Source organism: Schistosoma haematobium, chromosome 4 (genome assembly GCF_000699445.3).
Source record: "Schistosoma haematobium chromosome 4, whole genome shotgun sequence".
Lineage (NCBI taxonomy): Eukaryota > Metazoa > Platyhelminthes > Trematoda > Strigeidida > Schistosomatidae > Schistosoma > Schistosoma haematobium.
In genome coordinates this window covers 23,952,431-23,976,055 of record NC_067199.1, presented here as the reverse complement: position 1 = coordinate 23,976,055, position 23,625 = coordinate 23,952,431, and the positions used below count along the sequence as shown (strand labels likewise).

The following is a 23,625-nucleotide window of genomic DNA, read 5'->3' as shown; positions in this document are numbered from 1 at the left end:
AATAGACCTCTTTAACCTAATTCATTCTTTATACAATTGTATGAAGACCTTATTATATCATGAATTGACCAAAATTAGAAATGTGGGACAGTCGATAGATTCAGCTATATCATACCGTGAGACCTGAATTTTTCGGGCTTTATTCCGTATTGAATGGAAGTAACCACTAATAACTAAAGCCAAACACTTGTTGCTGGCTTTTATTCACTCTTCGGATGTCATGAACCTCTAGTGTAAACTATCTTCAGAGTATACAAAATCTTCACAAGTTTATCTAAAGATAACATAGATCTACTACACCAATAACAAAAGTTCCGCAACAACCTGAGCATTCACGCGGACTACGTTGACCGATTCATATAGAGTATGGATATAGGTTTGTGTTAATTTTGTAGAAACACCTTACTTGTTGATAATGCAAAGCTTATATCTAACTACACATCCAAATACCGTTTTAATGGATCGAATATGCTACAAATACCCTGTTCTAGTAACTGGAATTGAGATTCACCACAGCATAAAGGTGAAGATTTACTCCGTCAAATACAAAAGCTATCTTTTTAAATTAGAAAACAAGACATATCAGTGCTATATATTTACAAAAGTACAATTTAAACAAATATAAATGTGCGTAAAGGAAAGAAAAATAGAACATCAACACTTAACAACACTCGATCACACAAATTCTCTCTCGTAGTCTTATATACGAATTTATATACATCAATATAGTGGATAGCAAATAGTAAAGCCACAGCCAAGAAAAACAGGCAAAATATAAATGAGCTTACATAAAAAGTGAAAAAAAAACATCGAGAGAGAGAGAGAGAGAGAAACACGGATAAACACTTGAATTGGGATATCAGCTGTTAAGTAACAAAAAAATAGTATATATATTGTTGATGGCCAACTGTAAAATCAAAGATACAGTGTCAAAATAAGATAAACATTATTAGTTTTTAGGTGATACACACATATATTTTAAATGAACTCTCTTTTCAAGTGTCAATTTGTTAAGATTTGAAAGAAAAAAGTGCAAAACATGTTACATTATTATGAAAGAAAAGTGTTTCAATCATAATTTACGATGCATAACAAATACTATTACTTAAGAATTAATCGAATTCTTTTCAGATAACATCATTGATCTACATAGACATAATGTATTGTTAAAATGATACAGGTGAAATTATATTTGATGCTTGTGCACGAACTCGTCGTTCTAACGATTTTTCATCCATGTAATAGAAATTATCTTCTGTTAGTTTTGAATGGAAATTAGTGTACAAATTGTAAAAACGTTCTAATAAATTACAACTTTTAATATCTTGAGATATTGATACAGTATCTGACAGATTGTTAGTATTATTATTATTATTATCATTATTACTGATGATATTCTTTGACTTTAGACACAACTTATAATTGTTATTATGAGATTGAGGTAGATTCAAGGAAACTGTAGAAGTATCACCAACCTTATTAGATTTTAAACCTGCATAAACATTCGTCAAACCAAGTTTATGGTGACATTTACCATGGTGATGATGGTTGACATGATGAATATATGCTGACTTTAACTTTGAATGTCCATCTAGGAAGTGATAATTTTGGGAAAAATTAAGAAAAAATACATATAGCACATAATTAACACTTATGCTTAGAAAAAAATAATTGGTGAAAAAATCTTTGAAAATGTATACAAATGATGTATTTATTGGATTGTTTTACTCATACCAAGGTGATTAGACTATCTTTTCTTTTTGAAACAAGTGAGAAAAAACATAATAATAAGGAAATTATAAAGAATGGGATGGCAGAAGTAAATGATTAGAAAATTGGAGTATTCAAATAAACAATGATAGAATGACCAGTGACATAATAAAATTCACTAATATTTACTTTCGTAGTATGAAATTTAGATGTAGACTCCATGATTTACATCAGTACTTCAATGAACTCCTTAGCTCTCTAACTATGTATCTACAAAGTAATCAATAAATTATTATGAATTTTTCTGAAAAGAAACTTTCTACGTTTGTCTCTATTGGATAAATTTTCCGAGACAAATGATGATTTAAATTGTGTTTATAGATTAAGTTGAATATACTGATCGCATAAATTAGTTATTAAAATTATGTGATTTACTATCTATTATGTAAATTGTTTCATGATTCGTCTCATCCATACATAATTAAACATAAGTTCATTATCGTTTATCTGCTAAAAGTAACAACAAAATTGATTTATGACCTATTTGGAATTTGTCGACAGTTTATCAGAAGAATATAATGTTAAGAATTTGTTATTAATAGTGGAGATCAAGAAATTACTTTTTAATTGGTAATATGCTTATTGTACTACCATTTTAAACTGCTTAGTTCTTTATCCAACATTACTTCTTTTATTGCAATTGCGTCTTCTGAGGTCAGACAACGCAATTCCAACAAAATCATCCTTCTGAGCTACAAATCTTCTCCACCATATCAACATTGCTTCTATATGACAGGCTTTCACCAACAGGAAATTGATGAAAGCCTGTGATTATTATTTCTTGTTTACTAGAGAGTATAGAACAGCCCAAAGTTGTTTGTTACAACAATGGTAGAATTAGTAGGATGAAATTGTGTGAAAGTATCAGCGATGGTAAGAAGACCTTCTTAAGTTACGAATACACTGTCCCGATCATTTGTCCTCCTAAAAAGAGAGAAAATAAAAACCAAACTGCTAGTAAACACTGACTCACCCTTATACTCATTATATACTGCAAAAATAGATAAGAATAATATTATAATGCTTAAAACACTACCTATAAAAGACCAGTAAGAGATTCAGCGACATAAGAAGAAATATAATAACGCTTAAGTAACTCATTTTCAGCACTGATACTAATCAACAGTGAGCACTGAATACGACAAAAAATATGTCAATTTATAGAGGTTAATAAACGAAACCATTTTGAACGCATTAAGTTATTTTAAGACCGTAAGAATACTAGTTACGAGACTTGTATTTCAACCACTGAAATTAAAATTCACACAATCTCCTCCACTAGATAGAATCATTCATTAATGAACATGCGAAAGATATAGCCCATAGCCGAGTAGATATTAACCCATAATTGGTTATTGGATTAAATTAACTAACTATTATATTGATACGCCTGTTTTCCATAGGTTCACCGTTAATATATATGATATTCTTGAGAGTAATATTAAGAACGTTGCTTCACAGATATTGATAATCAGATAACTAAAATTCCTAAAGCTCGTTACAAATTTAATGAAGATTCTATACAATTACTGATAAAACATGAGCACACTAGAATGTAAAATCTTAAGTTGAAATTCTATAAATTAACCATGACGTTAATGATCATGATAAGGTTAGTTTAAAAAAAACTATTACAAATTAATAAATATCCCATAATAGTCGATCGAAATTTTAAGAAAGACAATATTAAAATGTATGTGGAAATACATTTACCTGAAAGTAAAGAGATTTGACTAGATTGATGCTGATTATATTTTACAGTTGGCCAATGATTATTTATCATATGAGACTTCTTCAGTTTTTTAGCTGCTTCAATAAGATAATTATCTGAGTAATAACCATTTGAAACATCATCTAATATACTTGAAGACTCAGTACAACTTGAATAGTTTACATCTGTATTATATGCACTTCCATCAGTGTGATGACATTTTAAGTGATAAATTTTAAAATTCTCATTTAATGAAGATAATCTTGTTAAATTCGATGACTTGATTTCATTAGTTGTTGTATTCATACTAATAAAATGTCTAGTAGGCATAACCATAGAAGCTAATGAATGTAATACAGTTTGTAAGCATCCAGGTAGACCAATCAAATTTGGATATATATTGTTATGAAATTCAAGTTGTTCATCATCTGAATTTAAATTACTTTCTGTTGTTTCTGTAGATGAGCATAAAGAGACCTGATAATTAAAAAAAGCATTGAAAAACATAATAATACTGAATAAACTCTGACAACAATCACTAGTTTGTTAAAAGTAAGTAGAAACTTTAAATTTAAACTTTTCAAACATTTACTGTAAATTCGGTTATTAATTGAGAAAAGATTTGTTCTTACTGTGTTACAAAAGATGTAAGACGTAAAACACGATAGTTAATATGCACGACCTGTAAGAGATTAGTCGAAGAGTTTCCTGTACATATTCACGGTTTAACTGCACATTCCAAGTGATTTCGTGTCATTCTTCCAGTTTAGTATCATCCAATCACGAATTAATCCTACAATAATACTGGTTATTGAACTGTAACTAACACTGAAAAATTGAAAGTTAGTCGGAAGACAAAAAATAAAAGCACTTTCGCATGATCACTTCTACGATAAAAATATATAACCTACATTAACAAGTTTAGTGTACTTCATCAAACAAACGATTGATTTGATTAAAATGATTAAACCTAGAATACTACAAATCAGTATAATAGGTGACTGAACATTATACACAGTATATCAAGAAATCAATGAAATGTAACAAAAGTAAATTGTAAAGTTGCAACTACAAGAATCCTCTAAAATCCACTACAAATGGTTACTGAGACCAGGTGATAAAAACAAAAGAATCATGAGAAATAATTATAGATATTATGAATTAGATATAAAATCAAGGTTGCAAATGTCAATCATACATAAACATAAAAATCTCTTAATATATTGTTATTGAAGTACAGTACAGGTTTAGATTGCCGATCAATAAACGGAATTAATAAATGGTAGCAGACATGAAACTTAGTTTCACAATATTTTAGCAACTTCCACAAACTAACCTATACCAATTAAAACATACTGCAATACTGAGACATATTTTGACGCTTTCAAATAATTTCTTGGTAGAAGAAATCCAATCTATTACGAAGAATTAAATGTTACATAAGCTACCGTTTACTGATCAATTTGTGTGAATATATGATCTCACCCTATAAATATAACCTTGATCATAAATTATGTTAAAGTTTTGGTTATATAAACAACATTACTAGCTATCGTCCTTTACAGCGATAAAACAAATAAATTCAAAATGATAAAGGGAACTATGTGTATGAGAATTCAATTACCTTGGATAGATATAATTTGATCAAAGTTGAGGATAAGGGTGATGAAGGAAATAGATATTCCTTATCTTTTAAGGAGGGTGAGTTTGTAGAACCTAGTGAATTATTATGCATTTTAGATAATTGTATAGCATCAAGTTGGGCATTGGCGGAATTTGATTCAGTAAATGATACACCGAAAATAAACGGATCCAAAGCAGGTTGAAAATTCGAATTTGGTTTCAATGAATCATTCATTTCAGTGGATTCGCAGGCACTTTTAAAATGAGAATTAGAGTCTTTCAATGTAAGATAAGGCAGTTCATGAGATGAATTTTGGTAATCTTCCAAAAGCGTGAAAGAAGGACGACGTACCATGCTACCGATGAATAATTTTGATGAATCAATATCATGATTTTCACTTACATTTATACGATTGATTCTGCGGCACTAAGTGTGAAAAAAGCATTAGAACAAGCTAAACAGACAAATAATCTTATAAAAGTTTAAAATATAAAAGGGAGTCGCCTTCCTACTAAGTAGTTATTCAATCAAATCGTTAAGGTAATATACCTACTGTCATATATGTACCTACTGATCCATCTTCTAGTCAAAGAGCAACTGTACTGAGTAGTGCTTGATTCTTTGACATTTTGTGACAATGGTATATGAAAGTAAATATGCGTAAGTCCGAATAATTTGATTTCGTATAGTGAAACCACGTTAGCTAAGCTAAGTTTAGTCACAGTCTACTAGACTGAATCTGTAAATTGATTAATGACATTGTGAAGCTTAGTGACTGTGTTTAGAACATGGATCATGTAAGCCTAGCCACCATTATGCGTAGTAGTACAGGTTTGTTTACTTGGCTATAAGTCACACTCAAGGTGTTATAGCTAGTTATACTACGAAGATGAAAAAACTGAGATAGGTTGAGCAGAGTTCAAACAAAAAACTAAGTGTTTGAAAAAAGGATACTTTAAACATCAGCCTCCAAATGCCCTGGTAAGGTCGAGGGTGGTAAGATTCAGCTCTCCCTCTCGAAAAGCTCTCACATGGCCATGCGTATGCAGACACTGCCAAGAAAGCTCTATTCACTGCATTCTCGCGGTGCGGGTGTTGTTTACGAAACTGAGAGGACGAAAAGAGAATGTCCGGCGCTTTAACCAGGTTGGTGGATATGGATATAATCACTAATATATAATTAAAGTCTGAGAATTCTATAGAACCAGTTGAAATAAAACAAATAGTTGCCTTTGGATGACTTATTAAACAGAGAAAAACCACAGGAATGTGACATAAAAATGTAGACCGGAGTTAGCAATATTGAGGTTCACTCATGCAATCATAATGACGAAATATGGTAACAATGATATACGTCATACAATCAATAAAACCATGTTACCAAAGTTAGTAAAAAGAGCACTAGCAAACGCACATCACGTTTAAATATTTAATGTCTTACTTCTGTGATATCAGCAAATGAGAGAGTACGCCTTCGACAAACACTTTGATGCTTTGGCATGAGTTAAGTCTGTAAATTGACCTGGGAAAAGAAAAATATTTTGATTCAATTGTGCTTAGAACGTTTGCTGTCTACAACAAGCAATTAAATCCACCTTCCTACATCCCTATACATCAAGTCTTTCAAATTTCTTTGATTTTATTTAGCTGTGAATTGTTTTACAAAATGCATCATCATTGTCTGTTAGAAAATGTTGTGGATAAAACTTTATTCTCTACAGTTATACTAAGGTAACTAAATAACTTACACATTAGTTTTTTGTAGTCAGCTTATTCTGAAGATTCTATAGTTGCCTAGGTAACTGAAAGACCTTAAAAATTAACACTAGACCTAAAATTTCACTACTTAGCTATGTCTGAATTTTTCGATATAGCAGAAACTTTTGGCTGATGCCAAGATCAAACAATACGCATAATAATTTCCTGCGTACTTAGTTTTTTTTATCCAGTAAATTAAGTGGTAAATAAACTTATTCTTCACAAAAATGCCTGATCTGTCGGCACGTCTGAAACCGGGTTTTTTTATTAGATGACTTTACCATACAGTTTATATTTCACATGTGATTATTAGTGACAAGGTAACATAGTTAATCAAAAACAATACGTTAGAAAACGCAGCAAATAGCAAACCTTATAAAAGATTTGTTGAGATCAGACTACCATGATAAGTAAACATATGGGATACCGATTCCTATTGCATAATAACGATAATCAGAAATAATCTAGCTACCACAATTAAATGGAAATAGTGTGATGATGGTAAAGCATGATTACTTTAAACAATATACTGATCTCAGTTACTACTGAAATGTCCCTACACCCAATAACTTAAAGTGACGAATTTTAAACTAATTTGCAAGGGATAGTTAAAAATATAGGGCGACAATTTTCATGAACAATGTGCCATTATCAAATACAAAGTGTATCCTATTATATAGTAGCTGCAATAGTGCGAACTTTAATTATCCGCATGCACTGTAAAGGAATGTTATAGAAAAGTAAATAATCATTAGTTCCATAACTATTTTCAGCACAAAAGACTGAAATAACGAATAAAACCATTGTCATTGAAGAGTAACGACAATTCAGTAATAATGCTCTTTTCAACGATTTCATTTAGTTAAGTAGAACAACTGTATTGATACCAATGTCTATTGTATACACACACTTTCAAACTGAATCTGGAGATGATTTACAATTTAAAATCTCAAATTCCTACGAACTATTAGGAAATAACTCATTTAATTACTGTTTCAATGATTCCATCATATACATTAGCTACATTAAGTGATTATGTATGCAGATGACATTATAGAACAAAATAATAATATATACAGCATATCAGGATTTAATGCAGTATATTGTTATGAAAAAATATCCCAGTCATTCACCTCATATAAAAAAACGAATTCATGATCGAGGCTAATAGATAAGGACACATATTTCCTGAGAAACGTACATAACCAGCTGAAAAACCTGACATTTTTCCCACCTCAAATTAGTTAACAGGTAGTTACAACAAATGCTATATTCCAGGAACACGTCACTTTGAGTCTTCCACACCCAATCATATCCGGGACTACAAGTTCGCTATCATATTTGGAAAGGGCCGAGTAGCTTATAAATCTCTGTAAACTGGATTCCCTTTTTAGGTCTCTCTTTTAAGTATATCATTAGTTAAGGATCAAGAAACACATGACAGGTTGAAGTTTCTACATCAACGGGTGTGTTATATTGTCCTTCAGAGTCCCCGAGGCGTTTCAGACGGATGTGGAATGGAGTCTCATCAACACTACATACTATTTCATTAACACACTGCTTATTTTTAGTCGCTAGAATAAGTATAAATGGTGCATAGCAGTTACCATCTGCAATCGATGTTTTAAATAGGTTAAATACAGTGTCCACTAGTTTTCGCGGTCTTAAATTGAGCTTCGAGAAATTTTTCACGTGCGTACTGGTACTCGTGACCAACTAGAAAAGATCAACGAACGTCAAGACGTAATAAGCTATGAAAAAACTTTCTGCTTATAACGGAACTGCCTCGTAATTTCGTAAGTGAATTTATTTCATATCCTCATGTCATTTTTTTTAAAAACTTATCACTGATCTATGCTTCTCAGTAGATCAATAATTCATGCTAAAACCATCCGTTCGTCCTAGGGCTGAAACGGTGACCAAAACCGATTCACTCACAGTAACTTGTTTGGGACAACAAAACTGTTCACCTCTGAAACGTTACAAAAAGGGCAGTAGTTATATACACATCTGTGCCATCAGTAGGTGATTATAGTATAAACTAAGTCGATTCTTGGTTATTATAAAAAGATCAAATGACATATCAATGATAGACAGTGATAGCTCTCAATGAATTATGACCTGAGAACTATTATACATCGTGTCTAATAACTGCGACTGTCCTTTCTTCATACGTCACGTTTTCTAGCCATGCAGTAAGACAGTCGTATTGTTATCTATGCGTAGACACGTCCACGTTGCCACAGCTACTTAGGAAAAGTTAGAGGAGCTCTCTGTGCAGTTACTAAGACATCGTAGACAAAGAACCCACAGGAAGAGGAATGACCAATGTACTCCCCTAGTCCTTCACCATGATCTGAAGAGGCATTGATCCAGATCAGAGCTAATCAATACTTGGACTTGTAGAGAGGAGAAGCACATCTCAAACATGAACAAGTTACTAAAGGTCTCCGGAAGAGTGGGTCTCGTCAGCACTCTTACTAAATAAAAAATTTTCATTTGCAATCCTAAATTCCATAAGCATCTCGCCAGTGACGTCAATCCCTGACGTCGAGTGATGGAATAATCATCTCAAAGGATTTGTGACAAAGTGGATCAAGATCGGATTTAATCCCAGAACAATACCTGATATTTTCAAGTTGTATAACAGTTCGCCGTAACCTGTAGTTTTAATAAGTGTTGAAAGACGAACTTTCAGGTCTATGTATAATCACAGTACGCTTTCCAGTGATAGGCAACCATAAATCATGTAGATCGCTGGATTAGAAAACAACCGTACTGTCAAAAGAACACAATCATCAGTTGAATTCGGTAGGTAATTCTATGTTAGAAAAGCCAACGAACTGAATATTTTTGAGAAATGTGGAAGCCTACGGAAGATGAAATTCTACGAAAAAATTATAATTACGCATATAGGAGTAACACTTGAGTACAAAAGCTTATTCATATTCACAAAAGTATGTATTAAAAAGAAACGAGTCATAACTTACGGCTACGAGAAGCAATAGCGATAACATAAGAAACCAAAACTAGAGAAGCCGCTGAGGTCATATTGGTTTCCAATATTCAATTTCATCATTAACTCTGTCGTTCTTGTGTTATAGAAGATCTAGTAATATTTTCAATGCTATTTAGAATGAAGTATTCTTGAAAAACGGCAATAGTTGTGGCAAATAGGACGGGTAATTAGACGTTGGGCGGAGAAAAGTAGTTATGGATATACAAAATTGTTGTAACCAGCTTTTGTCGATTACCTTTGATAGTCATATAAAATTTAAGAAGATTTGTTGAAAGTTCCGAATCAAAATATGTGAACAAACCAGCCTATAAATATAAATAAATGTCCTACAGAGGATTCATACGCGCGATTTTCGAACGGGAAGTTTAGTCCTAACGTGATTTGCATTTATCAAACTTTTGCTGTGTTCTTACGCAACAAAAGTACCATTTCAGTTCTAAAGAATCTATCCTGAGCTATACGTTCGGTAGATTACTTTTTTTGAGTCTCACTATATTAAATAGTTACCTGTGGTTTTGCCTCAGCTTACTATTCGGTTTTTTTTGTTTTTCACGTATAGACTAGTTTCAGTTTATATCACTCGTTTTGTCCATTTTTGTCCGTTTTCAGTGTGCTTTTTAGTGTTTTTTTAAAAGGCTTAGGCTCTTCCAAGCATCTATAACATAGTTTGCTTCAACACAGTCATGAAAAACTCATGCAAACGTCCGGGATGCCGTTTTGCTGTCACAACTGGCATGCAGTGCTACAACTGCAAAGGTTGGTTCCACGAAACATGCACAGATCTGACAGCAAATTCTTACAACAAACTCAGCAAGTCAGACCAAAAGTGGGTATGTGTCACGTGCAGCACGGACGCAGCTGTCTTGCTGAGTAACATCATTGCCTTACTGAAAGGTCTTCGGAACAAGTTGTCAGTTAACTTGGATAACACTAGTAAAAAATCCGGTCGACAAACAAGAGCGTGTGACGGACTCAAAAATAGGGATGTCGACAGGCATACCATCGATGGAGCATCCATCAACACTAATGACGACGTGTTGAGGCTCAGCACCATCATTACGTCGACAGTACTAGACTCCCTAAGCAAACTCGGGTCTCCCAGCTCAGGGTCCCTGAACACAACAGTGGTTCCCAAAAACCCTGTAGGTGATTCGACCCACGTTAAGAGAGCCCAAAAGAACCAGGCATCACCGCCTAAGCCGAGCAACCCAAGTGTTGCTGCACGGAAAATAACTGGTGATTTGGTCGCACAGTCTACCCCCAAGACTGTTCGTCCGGTCAATAAAGAGCCCAAGATTCAAAAACGCACACTGACCTCCAAACAACATGTTATTAAACCTGAACCCATCGTGAAACCTGGTAAATTAACAACAGTTCGTGACGATTCTCTCATTATCATGAACCTCGTTGACAATCCTGACCTTCCTCTCAGTCTGCAGGACAAAAACGACAGGATGCTCTGGGGTGAATTGAACAAGAAGCTCGAACTTCCTAGAATAGAGCCTTTAACGGTCACCCGGCTCACTCGAGGAAAGGATTCTAAGCATCTAAATCACCCGAGGCTTCTCCGAGTAACATTTAAGAATGCTACCGACGTAGAGGACGTCTTGCTAGCAAGTCACTTGCTGAAATCAGATGGTAACGTAAGAATATTGCCCGACATACCGTACTCTGAGCGCAATATCATACGAAACATCCCTAAAGAATCTCGCGAGTTTTTCCGCGGTAGAAACATAATTGTTCAAGGTATACCGGAAAATGCAGACCCTACTCAATCACATTCTGACATCAGGGAATGGAAATTCATCAAACAGTCCTTGAGGCTCAAACACATACTGACTCAGCATGTGACGAGACTAGCCAAGAAGGACGGTGACCCCAGACCCCGTCTAATGAAGATAACCTTCCCATCTTCCCACATGGCGGCTGCAGTTCTGGAAGCATTTCGTGCTAATAGACGTCGATTGCCACCTGGAATCCACATGCACCCGGATAGGCCATACGAAGCTAGGACCAAGAACAAAGGCAAGTTGGAGTTGACCATTCCACTTGTGGACTGTCTAAACGATAAAAAACGTGTAAAGGACAGGGCCTACCACCTCGGCAAACCTCATATAGGTGGGCTACCTGTCCATTCACATAAGGTTCATGCAGAAAAACAGGACGAAGCTCACGCGTTCCAAATTGAAAGCATAAACTGCTTATATATGAACGCCGCGAGTCTACCAAACAAACTGGATGAACTACGTGAACTTAGCAACGCTAATAAGGCCCATCTGATAGGAATATCTGAAACCTGGATATCTTCTCAGTTCTCGGACCAAGAGTTAGCATTACCTGGGATGACTTTGTTCCGCAACGACAGAAAAACAGGAATTGGGGGCGGAGTAGCCATATACATAAACTCTTGCTTGGAGGTGCACCAAGTTCACAACCTCGAGTTTAACAATCTTTAGGAATCCATATGGTGCTCTGTAAGATTGTCTAGTACTTCGAGGTGTCTAGTCGGAGTCATTTACAGAAAGCCAACTGCCGACATCGAGTACGATAGTCGTATGCTGGAAGGACTATCCCGCTCTATCCGTCTCGGTTTCGCACACATCCTGATTCTAGGGGACTTTAATCTCCCTAGAGTCAACTTCGCGGAACACACGTACACTGGAGGCGACAACTCGATTGAAGCTCGGTTCTACAACCTCATCGATGACTTGGGCTTATATGAAAACGTGAGGTCGGCAACTCCTTGGAGAAACAGTCAGACACCATCGCGCTTAGACTGTGTATTCACTAACGAAGAATTCCTAGTCGACAACCTCTCAATCCTGGCTCCTCTGAGAAAGAGCGATCATGCCGTCATAGCCTTCAGTTTTGTCATCAAAACTAAGCTAAGGTATCCCAACAATAATTTGCGTTGGAATTTTAAACGGCTGAATGTCCCAGCTCTACATGACTATCTACAACAGGTGGTTTGGGATGTTCACCCTCAACTCGATGTGGATGGTCATTGGGACTTCTTACTGCACACGCTCTTATGTGCTACAGACCATTCAGTTCCTCAAACGGTTCCCAAAAGCTGCAAGCCACCTACAGTAATCAAGAACCGTACCCTTCGACTGCTAAGCCGCAAAAGGCACTGTTGGGCGGAATACAAACGAACTAATAACGATGGAGCGTATAGGCAATATAAACATATCAGGAACATATGCACGAAGGCTATAAGAGAAGACAGGCTTCAGTACCAAACAAAGCTTATGGACAAATTCGCCTCTAACCCTAGAAGCTTATTCCGTTATGCAGCCTCTCTTCGTCAAGCCAAAACAGGAGTTTCTCAACTGGTAGGTCTTAACGGCCCGACCAACAACGATGGCGACGCCGCTAACCTTCTGGCGGCACATTACTCTCAAACATTTCAACCGGCTGACATCAACTTTACTGACGACAGTTTCATCTGCAATTCCACAGGACTTTCTGAAGTGGACCTAAGCGCTGACTTGGTGTTCCGGAAATTGCAGCACTTAAGACTAGACACTTCTCCTGGCTCGGATACAGTTCATCCTGCCATACTGAGGGAGGCAGCCTCAATCCTGGCAACGCCGCTTAGCGTGATGTTTTCACACTCGCTTAGTCGAGGCAAATTACCGGAAAATTGGAAGTTGGCTCACATCACACCAATTTTCAAAGGTGGTCGACGCAATGAACCTTCAAGTTATCGGCCGGTGGCTCTTCTGTCATTACCTTCAAAACTCATGGAGTCCCTGATATGCGACGGTTTAAATGACTATCTACTGTCCTTAAATTTCTTCTCACCCCAACAGCATGGTTTCAGGAAGGGTTACTCTTGTATAACCAACCTGCTGACTGCGGTGGACAGATGGACAAGCATCCTCGATTGCAAGGGAAAGGTTGATGTCATTTACCTTGATTTCTCAAAAGCTTTTGATAAGGTTAACCACTTGTGTCTTATCAACAAGCTCAAACGACTAGGTATCAAACCACCCCTAATCGATTGGCTTACTTCATACCTAAAAAATCGACACTTTAGGGTTAGGGTTAATTTCACTTTATCTCAGGCTATGGAATGTCCTAGTGGGGTCCCCCAGGGCTCAGTACTAGGGCCTCTTCTCTTCTTGATCTACATAAATGATCTTCCTCAACAGGTAACGTCAGATTTATTACTTTTTGCCGACGACGTGAAACTTTGGAGAGAGATACGCAACCAAGACGATACACAGGCACTTCAGGAGGATCTGACTCGACTTCAAAGTTGGGCAGACGATAACGGACTTACCTTTAACACTTCAAAGTGTAAAGTAGTCCATCTGCGACATGTCACAGACTACAGTTACAGCTTAAGAAACTCCTCTCTAGTAGTATCCCAAGTCGAAAAAGATTTAGGAGTCCTGGTGCCTCATGATTTGAAGTCTTACGCCAACTGTGACAAAAATGCCTTCCGAGCAAACCTTGCACTGGTAACGTTGAGGCGCATTTTTGGCCAGTTTGACGGAAGAACTTTCCACACAATCTTCAATAGTTTCATCCGTCCCCATTTAGAGTACGGAAACATAGTACTCCCCCCTCACTCCAAAAGGACAAGGTCACTTTGGAGCGTATCCAGCGGCGAGCCACGAAATCAACTCGAGGACTCAAATCTAAGCCTTACGAAGAACGCCTCCGTTCACTAGACCTTTACCCATTAGAATATAGGCGTCTTAGAAGTGATTTATTAATGGCTTATAGTATTCTTAACACTTCTGGACATCCTCTTAAACACCTACTTAAGCTTAGTTCGAATAACAACCTAAGGGGTAACACCCAGAAACTGGAAACACAACATAGCAAGACGGAATGTAGACACAATTTCTACTCCTTAAGAGTTGTCAAAAGCTGGAATTCGCTGCCAGCCGAGCTAGTCCAAGCGACTTCTCAGGAGTCCTTCAAGAGGCAACTTGACCTATTCTTAAGGACCAAGAACAGCATCACATTATGATTTACCAATCTCTTTTCCTCTTTTATTGTTAACATACCTAGGTTCCTGCCTGGAGGATTTGGTGATCCCCTGCTACTAGACACGGAAGCCTGTTAAGCGAAAGCTTCTTCTATTCCGTCCACAACCATTTGAACCATGTGATTGAGCTGAGCTTTAAAAATATATATTTCATTTGCTCAGTATATCAAGGAGAAATGTGCTCCCTTGAATTCAATGAAGCACCTCTCTGATACGCATGACGGAAATACGTGGATCAATGATAGAACTGAAATTGAATTTACACAAATAACTAATTGGTTCGTTAGTGAAATTAAATATAAAACAACTACATTACATATTCCATATTCAGGTAATAAAGTTAACCGATATGGACAGTATTATTAAACAGAATAAGAATATGAGGAGGCTGAGTGAAGACAGCTGGATCGAAATTGTATTAGCATTGAATTAATACCAGCATCAGACCTCCTCGCCATGGAGCTCAATTAATATTGACACTGATACCAGAACCGCCAACAATTCTATTGAAAAAACAAATACAGAAACTGCAACAGATTTGTTACATTTGTATTATACTGAAACGAGTACAGACTGCCAAGGCGTCGATCAGATAACACGTTACAAATATTTATAGATCGATATAACAATTAAGTTTGTTGACAGACAACAGGCGACTAAACAAAGACATACTGAAAGTTTTTCCATTTATGGGGTGCTAATTAATTATGCAGCTGAGTTGAAATTAACTGACAGATATGGAGTGATTTGTTTGGCGATCACATGGTTCCTCAGATCTTGTATTCCAATATGGGTATCTAGTCATGTAGATTTAACACATCAGCATTGGATACGTGTTTATGCACCTATCATCACCTTTGGATAGAATTCGGTCAATACCTGGTGTATCCCAGTCAATGAATTTACTGTGATAATCTAATCCAGTGATATACGTATTCATATTACCTTGAAAGGTCTTTAGAAGGCATTTGGGCAATCTCCTTTTTCAGATTCGATGTGTTCACGCTAACTTTTGAGGAAATAAGCAGCTGGGTAATATTTATCAACTTTAATTCCTGAGGAGTGATATTTTAGACTATTTGGCCGCGAGCAATATAAGATTTACTCAGGAAACATTTCGACTTTCTATTTAGGTGAACACAGTGATTCAGTTACTGGGGCCACGGGTTCCTTCTAAGGAGTGGAAGTTGTTAACAAGACGATAGATGATTCCTTAGACAAACCACGCTTTTTATTTTCTAAATGTAGCAGACATAATTTGATGTTTGTAATTTATTGGCAAACGTCCATCTTCAACCTTTTGAAGTAATGTTTTCAGTTAGAAAGCTGAATTGCGATTAAACGATGGATTACAAAATGGTTATATCGCTACTTTTTCAACAAATGATGTGACAGTTCGTCCTTCATGGCTTTCTCATAGACACTGATCCTATTGGTCTTAATTTTAAACCTCACAATATAGAGTCGTTTTGGATCCTGATGCGTTGAAATTTCTTAATTTCAAACGACTCTCCGAGTAAAACTTTCCTAATTCAGATAGACAGCTACAAATTGCAAGAATACATGTGACTCACTAACTTTGGACAACAATGAGTGTATTTTTACTTTTATTCTTAGCAAAGGATACTTTATTATATTTGTCACCAGAATTCGCAATTAAACCTGACGAGCCAAAATTCATTCTACAATTTTCCTACCTCCTTTGTAAGCTTTTGAGCTTGGAACATACTACTTTGAGTAGTAGCAATGAAACAAACACTTACGGAAGGGAGATGTCAGTAGATAAAAGCGTTGCCTTTTGTACAAAAACTATTCCGTTAATAATTCAATAGATCTAGACAAACGAAAATAGGATGGAGTGTCCATCATCGGAAAGACGTCTGCTAAAAAATATGATTTTAAATTGTGAATTGTGCGAATCTCCCCAACACGTACTCCTGTAGCCACGACTGAACCACAACTCAGGTTGGAGTCGATGGAGTGTACAATTTTTATAATAATGACTAAACTCTGAGGACCTCATTTATTCACTTCATTATTTATAACAGATCGAACTGCAAAAATTATTTGACATGAATCCTAGCTGATTAGCAAATGGAAATAATCAATTGTAGTATCATGTTTTAAAATCGTGCCGGGAATATGAATATGCGAGTAATAATCACTCAATGAAAAGGAAAAAAATAAGTGGCTTACGCCTTATAATAGGTAGTTATATCAATGCATTACAAAATAATAACAATTAGTATGAAACGAATGTCACTCGACAGTATGTCCTCCTCCGAAAACACTACAAACTGAGTTCACTCAGAGCGGTCAATGTACCTCCGACTGCTTAGCGTGGCGGAGTGAATGAAAACAAAAAGAAAGCAGTTATAGTTAGACACATGGAGTACCTTAAATTACCTTTTAGCCAATAAGGACCATGTTATGCTGTGAAAAGATTTATAACGAAAGTTAGTAGACTGAATAATGAACCTCTATTTATGAATTTTCGGGGTTTCAATAGAGAACTGACATCGCATACAATTGAAAAATACTTTGCAGCCATCTTGATGAACATATTTTACGCTGAATACTTACTAGTTCGTCCATATACCTTTTCTTCTATCATAAATTCCAGTGTTTCGAGAAAAATAGGACTAATAATCCCACGAAATGAATCAAGACTTAAAATATTCGCAACACTGTTATATTGTACGGTCAAGTGTACAATCGATAAAACATAAGAAGAATACTTCAAAAGTATGAGAATATTTAGCTTGCGGCAACTAAACGAAAGTACATAGCTGAATAATAAACGGTGCTCATGCGCAGTCAATGCACTTGAGCACCAAATGATGTCACAGAAGCTTAAGGAAATATGGTATTTGATTACGATTTAAAAATTTATTAAATTCCCTGTACATCATAAACCTCAGGAAAAACTCGCTCTAAGAGAAATTACTCTACAAATTGGACATTTATCTATGAGAAATGTGCAAAGAGCTAGGGTCTATGTTGTCCATATTCTAAGCCTAATAGCTTCATCTTACTTTACAGAAAGAATTGTTGATCACAACACCTTCCTGCTTTTTCAAATTAGTATCTTAATTTGGTGAATGATTATGGTATTTGTATGAACTGATGATTCTTATGTATTGGTTGCCCACCGATTACGAATTCGAAATATAACACGTTCATTTGTGCTCATCTAGCTCTACCTGCTTCAACGTGCACTATTTCGAAAGTCCTTAGCTATTATATTGATTCAAATGATTCTAATTATCATAATAACTCTTCTGAAAAACTGTAGTAACTGATCACAACACCCATCTGAACTAAATTTAACTTTTGGGCAGTTTTAAATAAAACAGCATGTGATTATTCTGTCATTCTTATCTACCAACTAGTACTTTTCTCGAGTAATCATAGTTTTTATTCATTATTTGTGTGCGGATAAGCATATATGGAATAAAACACTTCAATTAATATATTATACTTTAACTCTTGGTATACTGTTATATTAGGGTGTTAGTTCATAAAAATATGTATGAAAATCAGCATGGGTTGTATGAGTATATTTAGTGGGACTAAAATTTATGGACGACCTTTGGGTGACACTAGACTGACCTTGAGAGTGTCCACTTGGTAAGCAGGGCCAAATGAGGGTTATAAACTCGTATGAGGAGTTGGGATTATGATTCACAGTTTATGGTTAGTGTTAAGAATTAGATTAACGGTTTTCATCACGAACTGACATCAGCTATGATGCCAAAACTTTATTTATCTGAATGAATGAGTGAATTTTGCGCCAAAATGCGAGACCTGTTATCTCAGACGTGATTGGTTCGTCCATAATTTATAGTCTCGCCGTATATTTTATCATCATAATTCATTATCAGTTGAAGTGAACTAAAGGTTACATATTGTTTTCACTCTCAGCCTCCATATACACTCAAACGTATGAATAAAAAGTACGCATTTGGTTAGCGCTTGCAACGCGTCTTCATATAAGTGAATGACTAATAAGCAACTCAACATGCGAAATGAGGTCGCATCAACTGATCCAAGTATAAAAAGAATTAGAATGGCAGATAATGTTTGAAGGTATATTCCCTTGTTGTGTTCGTTATGAAAATCTCATACCAGATCACAGTGATATGCCGAACAAAGAAAAACGTGAAGTCATCTTCGTATTAATTGATCAATACCAGGATCGTCAACATTGTCTTATATATATAAACAATTCTTTACATTACTTGTAAAATGTTTTGATTTTAAAATTTTACAGATTGACATCGAAGTCTGGAAGAGAATAATGGGAATCTTTAAAAAAAGGTATAAATCTGATTTATTCACTTAAAATTAGCTTTCCAAGTTATGTACATAAATAAAGATAATCGTCATCTCATAGATTAATAGTGATAATAAAGATAACAGTAACTGTGGGCAGTTTAAATGCAAAAGTAGTTTTATTGGAAAATCTCTTTGCGTACAATCTTCATTTATGTATTTAATATAGTGTTTTACAGTCAACTCTCAACCAAATTCTACTTTCTTTTCTTTCCTCTAACCTTTTTCTTCTTTGGACCGGATGCTAATTTACGTACCATATCAAATGTGTCTTGATTAATACGGTGACCTAAACGTACACCGATTTGTGGTAATTTAGCATCTTTACGACACAGTATCCCTTCTAAAATTTGTCTGGCAGCAAGATCACCAATATCATTAGCAAACAAATCAACTTCTTGCAAATCCTTACTATGTGAAATTATACTGAAAAAGAGGAATGATAAATAATTACGAGTAACAATTTGAATGTAATCTGTTTCTTATAATATGTTGATATATTTATAAAGTACAAATGAACAATCATTTACTCAACATTGATCAATCTCTGAACACTGAATTATGTACTCTTCCTTTCATGATCATATTCTCCAATTGTGTACAAAGAAGTGAATCAGTCAGTAAGACATCTTTTTAAATCTTTTCTCAAACTAGCGAATTTGAGGAAAAACCCGTGTGATTACGTCAGGTTCTTTGTAAAGGTCTCGTACACTGCGAAGATAATGTTATCATGAAATACAGTCACGACGACAACTATTAAAATCCAAGAAAACTGAACATTTGTGTCACCATATGTTTGAACACATATTAGTGTGCACTAAAAGTCAAACACAGTGTGGCCTGAGTTTATAATGATCACAACATTATGGAACTTTTCAGTGAAATCCAACAGTTCACATTTTCTTTGTCGTTTAATCTTTCGACAATCATCAAATACCATCGGTGTGAATGTGCAGCATAACAGGACGCTTTGCTTTACTTAGTGGCAATAAAATCTTCCATTTGAAAACAAAGGTAGGTTACTATAATTTGGTCCTAGATATGTTAAAAGCATTTTCAATATATAGTGAAATAATCAATAATCGGTTTCAATGTACGATATTAGTTAAATATGGTAAATCCGTTAGTGAGGTCACAAGCCTTAAACAACTTAGGCACCTGGAACATTTATTTCGTGTGCTTGCTTCCCGCCTCCACCGTTAGACATGGGCATGTTTTGGAAGAAATTTAAACGTGACGTCAGTACAATGAATCATTGACTGTTGATCTAACTCATTCTGACAGATACAAACTATCTGTCTAGAATTAATGCAATAACGGTGATTATTGGTAAGAGACGCTGTGTCAAATGTTTAAAGATCTGTTTCTTGTGATGCATAAAAAATTATTCTAAATCGTCTCCTAGATCTTGAGTTCCAATATTACTACATAATTTCTATTCTAGCAATCTCTTTATACGAACAGAATTCCCCATAGTTAGTATTTACTACAATACTTCATATTACTATCTTCTTGTTTTTCATTTTGTTAACCTAATTTTGTTATTCTGGTGCCTAATTTCAACTTGGGTCAATGAATATTTACAATAAATCTTACCCTGATCGTGACTAAATGACTAGATAAGGAATCAAAATGACTTTTTAGACAAGCTTAGGTACTAATCGAATCTACTAGCATAGATAAACATAAAAAGCAGAAGTATATATGACTTCATAACGCGTATCTCAACATAAAAGGACCTTATTGTACCTGGAAATACTAGAAGATTGTCATCAACCACTTAATTTTTAATAACAACGTTGTGTAGGTTATGAATATGTAACAAATGAATGTTGCATATGATTATTAATAACTCATTAGCACTCTAATGATACAAAACGACAAACAGAAAAATCCAAATTTGAAATCATCAGTGTAATATTGTATTATCCGATAAATAAAGTTAAAACAAATAGTAATAACAACTATTGGAATTAAGACGAAAATATGACAACTGTTAATGCACCCATTAATTCCTACCATGAACAGTATATAGAAATGTTGGTTACTCAATTACAGTCATCAAAATGTTAATAATCAGTGGGTGGAGACTTCTTGGTAACATGCCTCAGGGTTGGCCGTTTTTTAATTCGCTGTTAAGGCATTTATGCTGAATTTTAATTTCTCGGACTTTGTAAAATATGACCATCTGACAGTCAATTAATTCGATATATAACGATGCACTGATGTGTACCAACTGGCTGACTTATGAATTTCACAAGATTGCTGTTTTAATCAATTTTTTTAGGTTCCAAGTACATTTATTAACATTTAAATATCATTTTACCTTTTTAATAATTGCATACATTTAACTGTATTAAAATTTCCTTCTTGACCATAATGATTAATTTCATTATCGGCTAATTTCAAAACTGCTATTTGTGGACCAGAAGGAGGAGATAATGGCTTGCTTTTATTCTTTCTACCACGTTTTCGCCCTTCATTGAAAATAATAATTTTAATCTAGATATTATTAACATATTAATGCATGCATTTATTTATTAAGATTTTTTTTAATGATTATTCCGTCAAAATATTTACGAAACCATAGCTTGAAAATTACTATAGTAATAATTTCTTGTTAATCTACTTTGAATTTATCATTTCTTCACAAAGCTGATGAGTCCTGTACTTGATTATGGCAGAATATGATCTAGAAATAAGGGTACTTGAACGTATAGAATACCACAATCGCAGATCAGAAAACATAAGGAGCAAGGGAAGTGATTATTATGTAGTAATCAAAATTATATCAGAAAAACATGAGTAACTATAATTATTAGTACTGGATGTATCGTCATTACAATTTAGCCAATCTACAAGGTGGCAAGTTATGTTATCGTTCAACTGTATCATGCCACGTTGATATCCTAAAAGGCACTACTAGGTTTTGATTGAATGGAATCTCTTTAGTTCCTTCAGAGCCTCTATAGAATTCTTCGTGCCTTTCAAAACCGTCCCAACTCAAACAACTGGAAATGTTTTTTTTCCGTTTGAAGGAAATTAAGTTATTACATCTCACTTATTTTTCCACAAATAATTTACTAGTATGATACGTTCATTATAATTTTAGGCTGCCATTCGCTTCATTTTAATTAACTGTTTAAATTTAAGCTTATTAGATAATGAAAAATATTGTTTTTAAAATACTATTATACGATAATTTGTGTTCCATTGATTGTAGTATCACTAAGGCATTTTTTTAATTCATATGTTCGTCAAAGCCAATCATATTGGGGAGTAGAAATATGTATAAAAGAAACCTCGTAAATGTTTATGAAAATCGTCTGATCATGATATGTTTTTTCATCATTTTGTTTGAAAAGAAATTGGAAGACCGACTCAAACAACCTCATCTAATTACTTCATCCAGTAACTTATCATTACTGACCCAAGAGCTAATAAAATTCTATAACTGACTTATTATTTATTGACAGTTATTTGAACAACAACCAATTCCGATTAGAAAATATGACTAAACACTGATAAGTTATCAAATAAATTAGTATATTGATGAAAGATCTAATATAACAATGTTTGTCAAATAGCATTCATAGTAGTTATAACATGATACTGAGCTCAAAAAAAAACATCACAAAAACATGACAGAATTCCTCCTCTATGAGAAATATTCAAAGTCTAACGACTGCATTTTATGTTAACATGTGATTACTCAAATTCAATAATTTAACCATTAGATAGATCCTATTATGCAGTTTAATATGAGTAATTTAAAATCAGTAATTCAGTTATTTTACTGAGCTCATCTTGAACACCAAACCTTTAGACTTATCAAAATTGACTTTTACGAATATATAATCATTTCATGCATTATTCTCTCTAAGTTATGAAATTAATTTCAGAATCAAACACACTAAAAACTGAAAAAACAGCATTATTCATACTCAGTGAAATTCAACTGGACATATAAATAGCTATTTAACAAATCTAAGTGGAATATATGATAAGTAAATACATATCAATAAAAAAAAAACATAATTCATTGGCTATCGAAGCAAGAAACCATAATGTAAATACTTATTAAAGTTTACGCATTATATATATGAAGCCATACATGACTCTGACTGATTATCATATATTAAACAATATTATGTTTCCCTGGGCCCCCAAATGCCCTGGTATGGCCGAGAGTGGGGTGGGCCCGCCCTCCCTCTCGAAATGCTCTCACACGGCCACGCGTATACAGCCTCTGCCAGGGAAGTCCTACTCACTGCCTTCTCGTGGCGGGGGTGTTGGTTACGAAAATGAGAGGACGAAAAGCGAATGTCCGGCGCTTTAACCGGATTCCAAACCAATGGTGCACAGGGGCTCCAGTATCCTGCGGGAACAAATGGCGTATGAAC

The 23,625-nt window shown here is 34.9% G+C and overlaps 1 protein-coding gene across 5 annotated transcripts in view; it reads right to left on the bottom strand.

The window, feature by feature from the left end:
- Positions 1 to 501: 501 nt before the first annotated feature.
- Positions 502 to 23,625, bottom strand: part of MS3_00007702 (uncharacterized protein) — a 41,956-nt gene continuing 18,832 nt past the window's right edge. Inside the window, exons 1-6 of one of the 5 annotated variants that reach the window (XM_051216019.1) lie at positions 9,854 to 9,918; positions 6,547 to 6,627; positions 5,106 to 5,531; positions 3,484 to 3,958; positions 2,331 to 2,694; positions 502 to 1,591 (exon numbers count right to left, since the gene is read on the bottom strand). In XM_051216019.1, the coding sequence (XP_051066570.1) occupies positions 2,663 to 2,694; positions 3,484 to 3,958; positions 5,106 to 5,531; positions 6,547 to 6,606 (993 nt within the window). In that variant the 5' untranslated portion in view covers positions 6,607 to 6,627; positions 9,854 to 9,918 and the 3' untranslated portion in view covers positions 502 to 1,591; positions 2,331 to 2,662. Of the gene's footprint in view, positions 3,959 to 4,113; positions 4,680 to 5,105; positions 5,532 to 6,546; positions 6,628 to 9,853; positions 9,919 to 19,060; positions 19,649 to 21,548; positions 21,700 to 23,625 lie in introns of those variants that run through there. The other 4 variants (XM_012936460.3, XM_051216018.1, XM_051216020.1 and 1 more) reach the window with 4 other exon arrangements.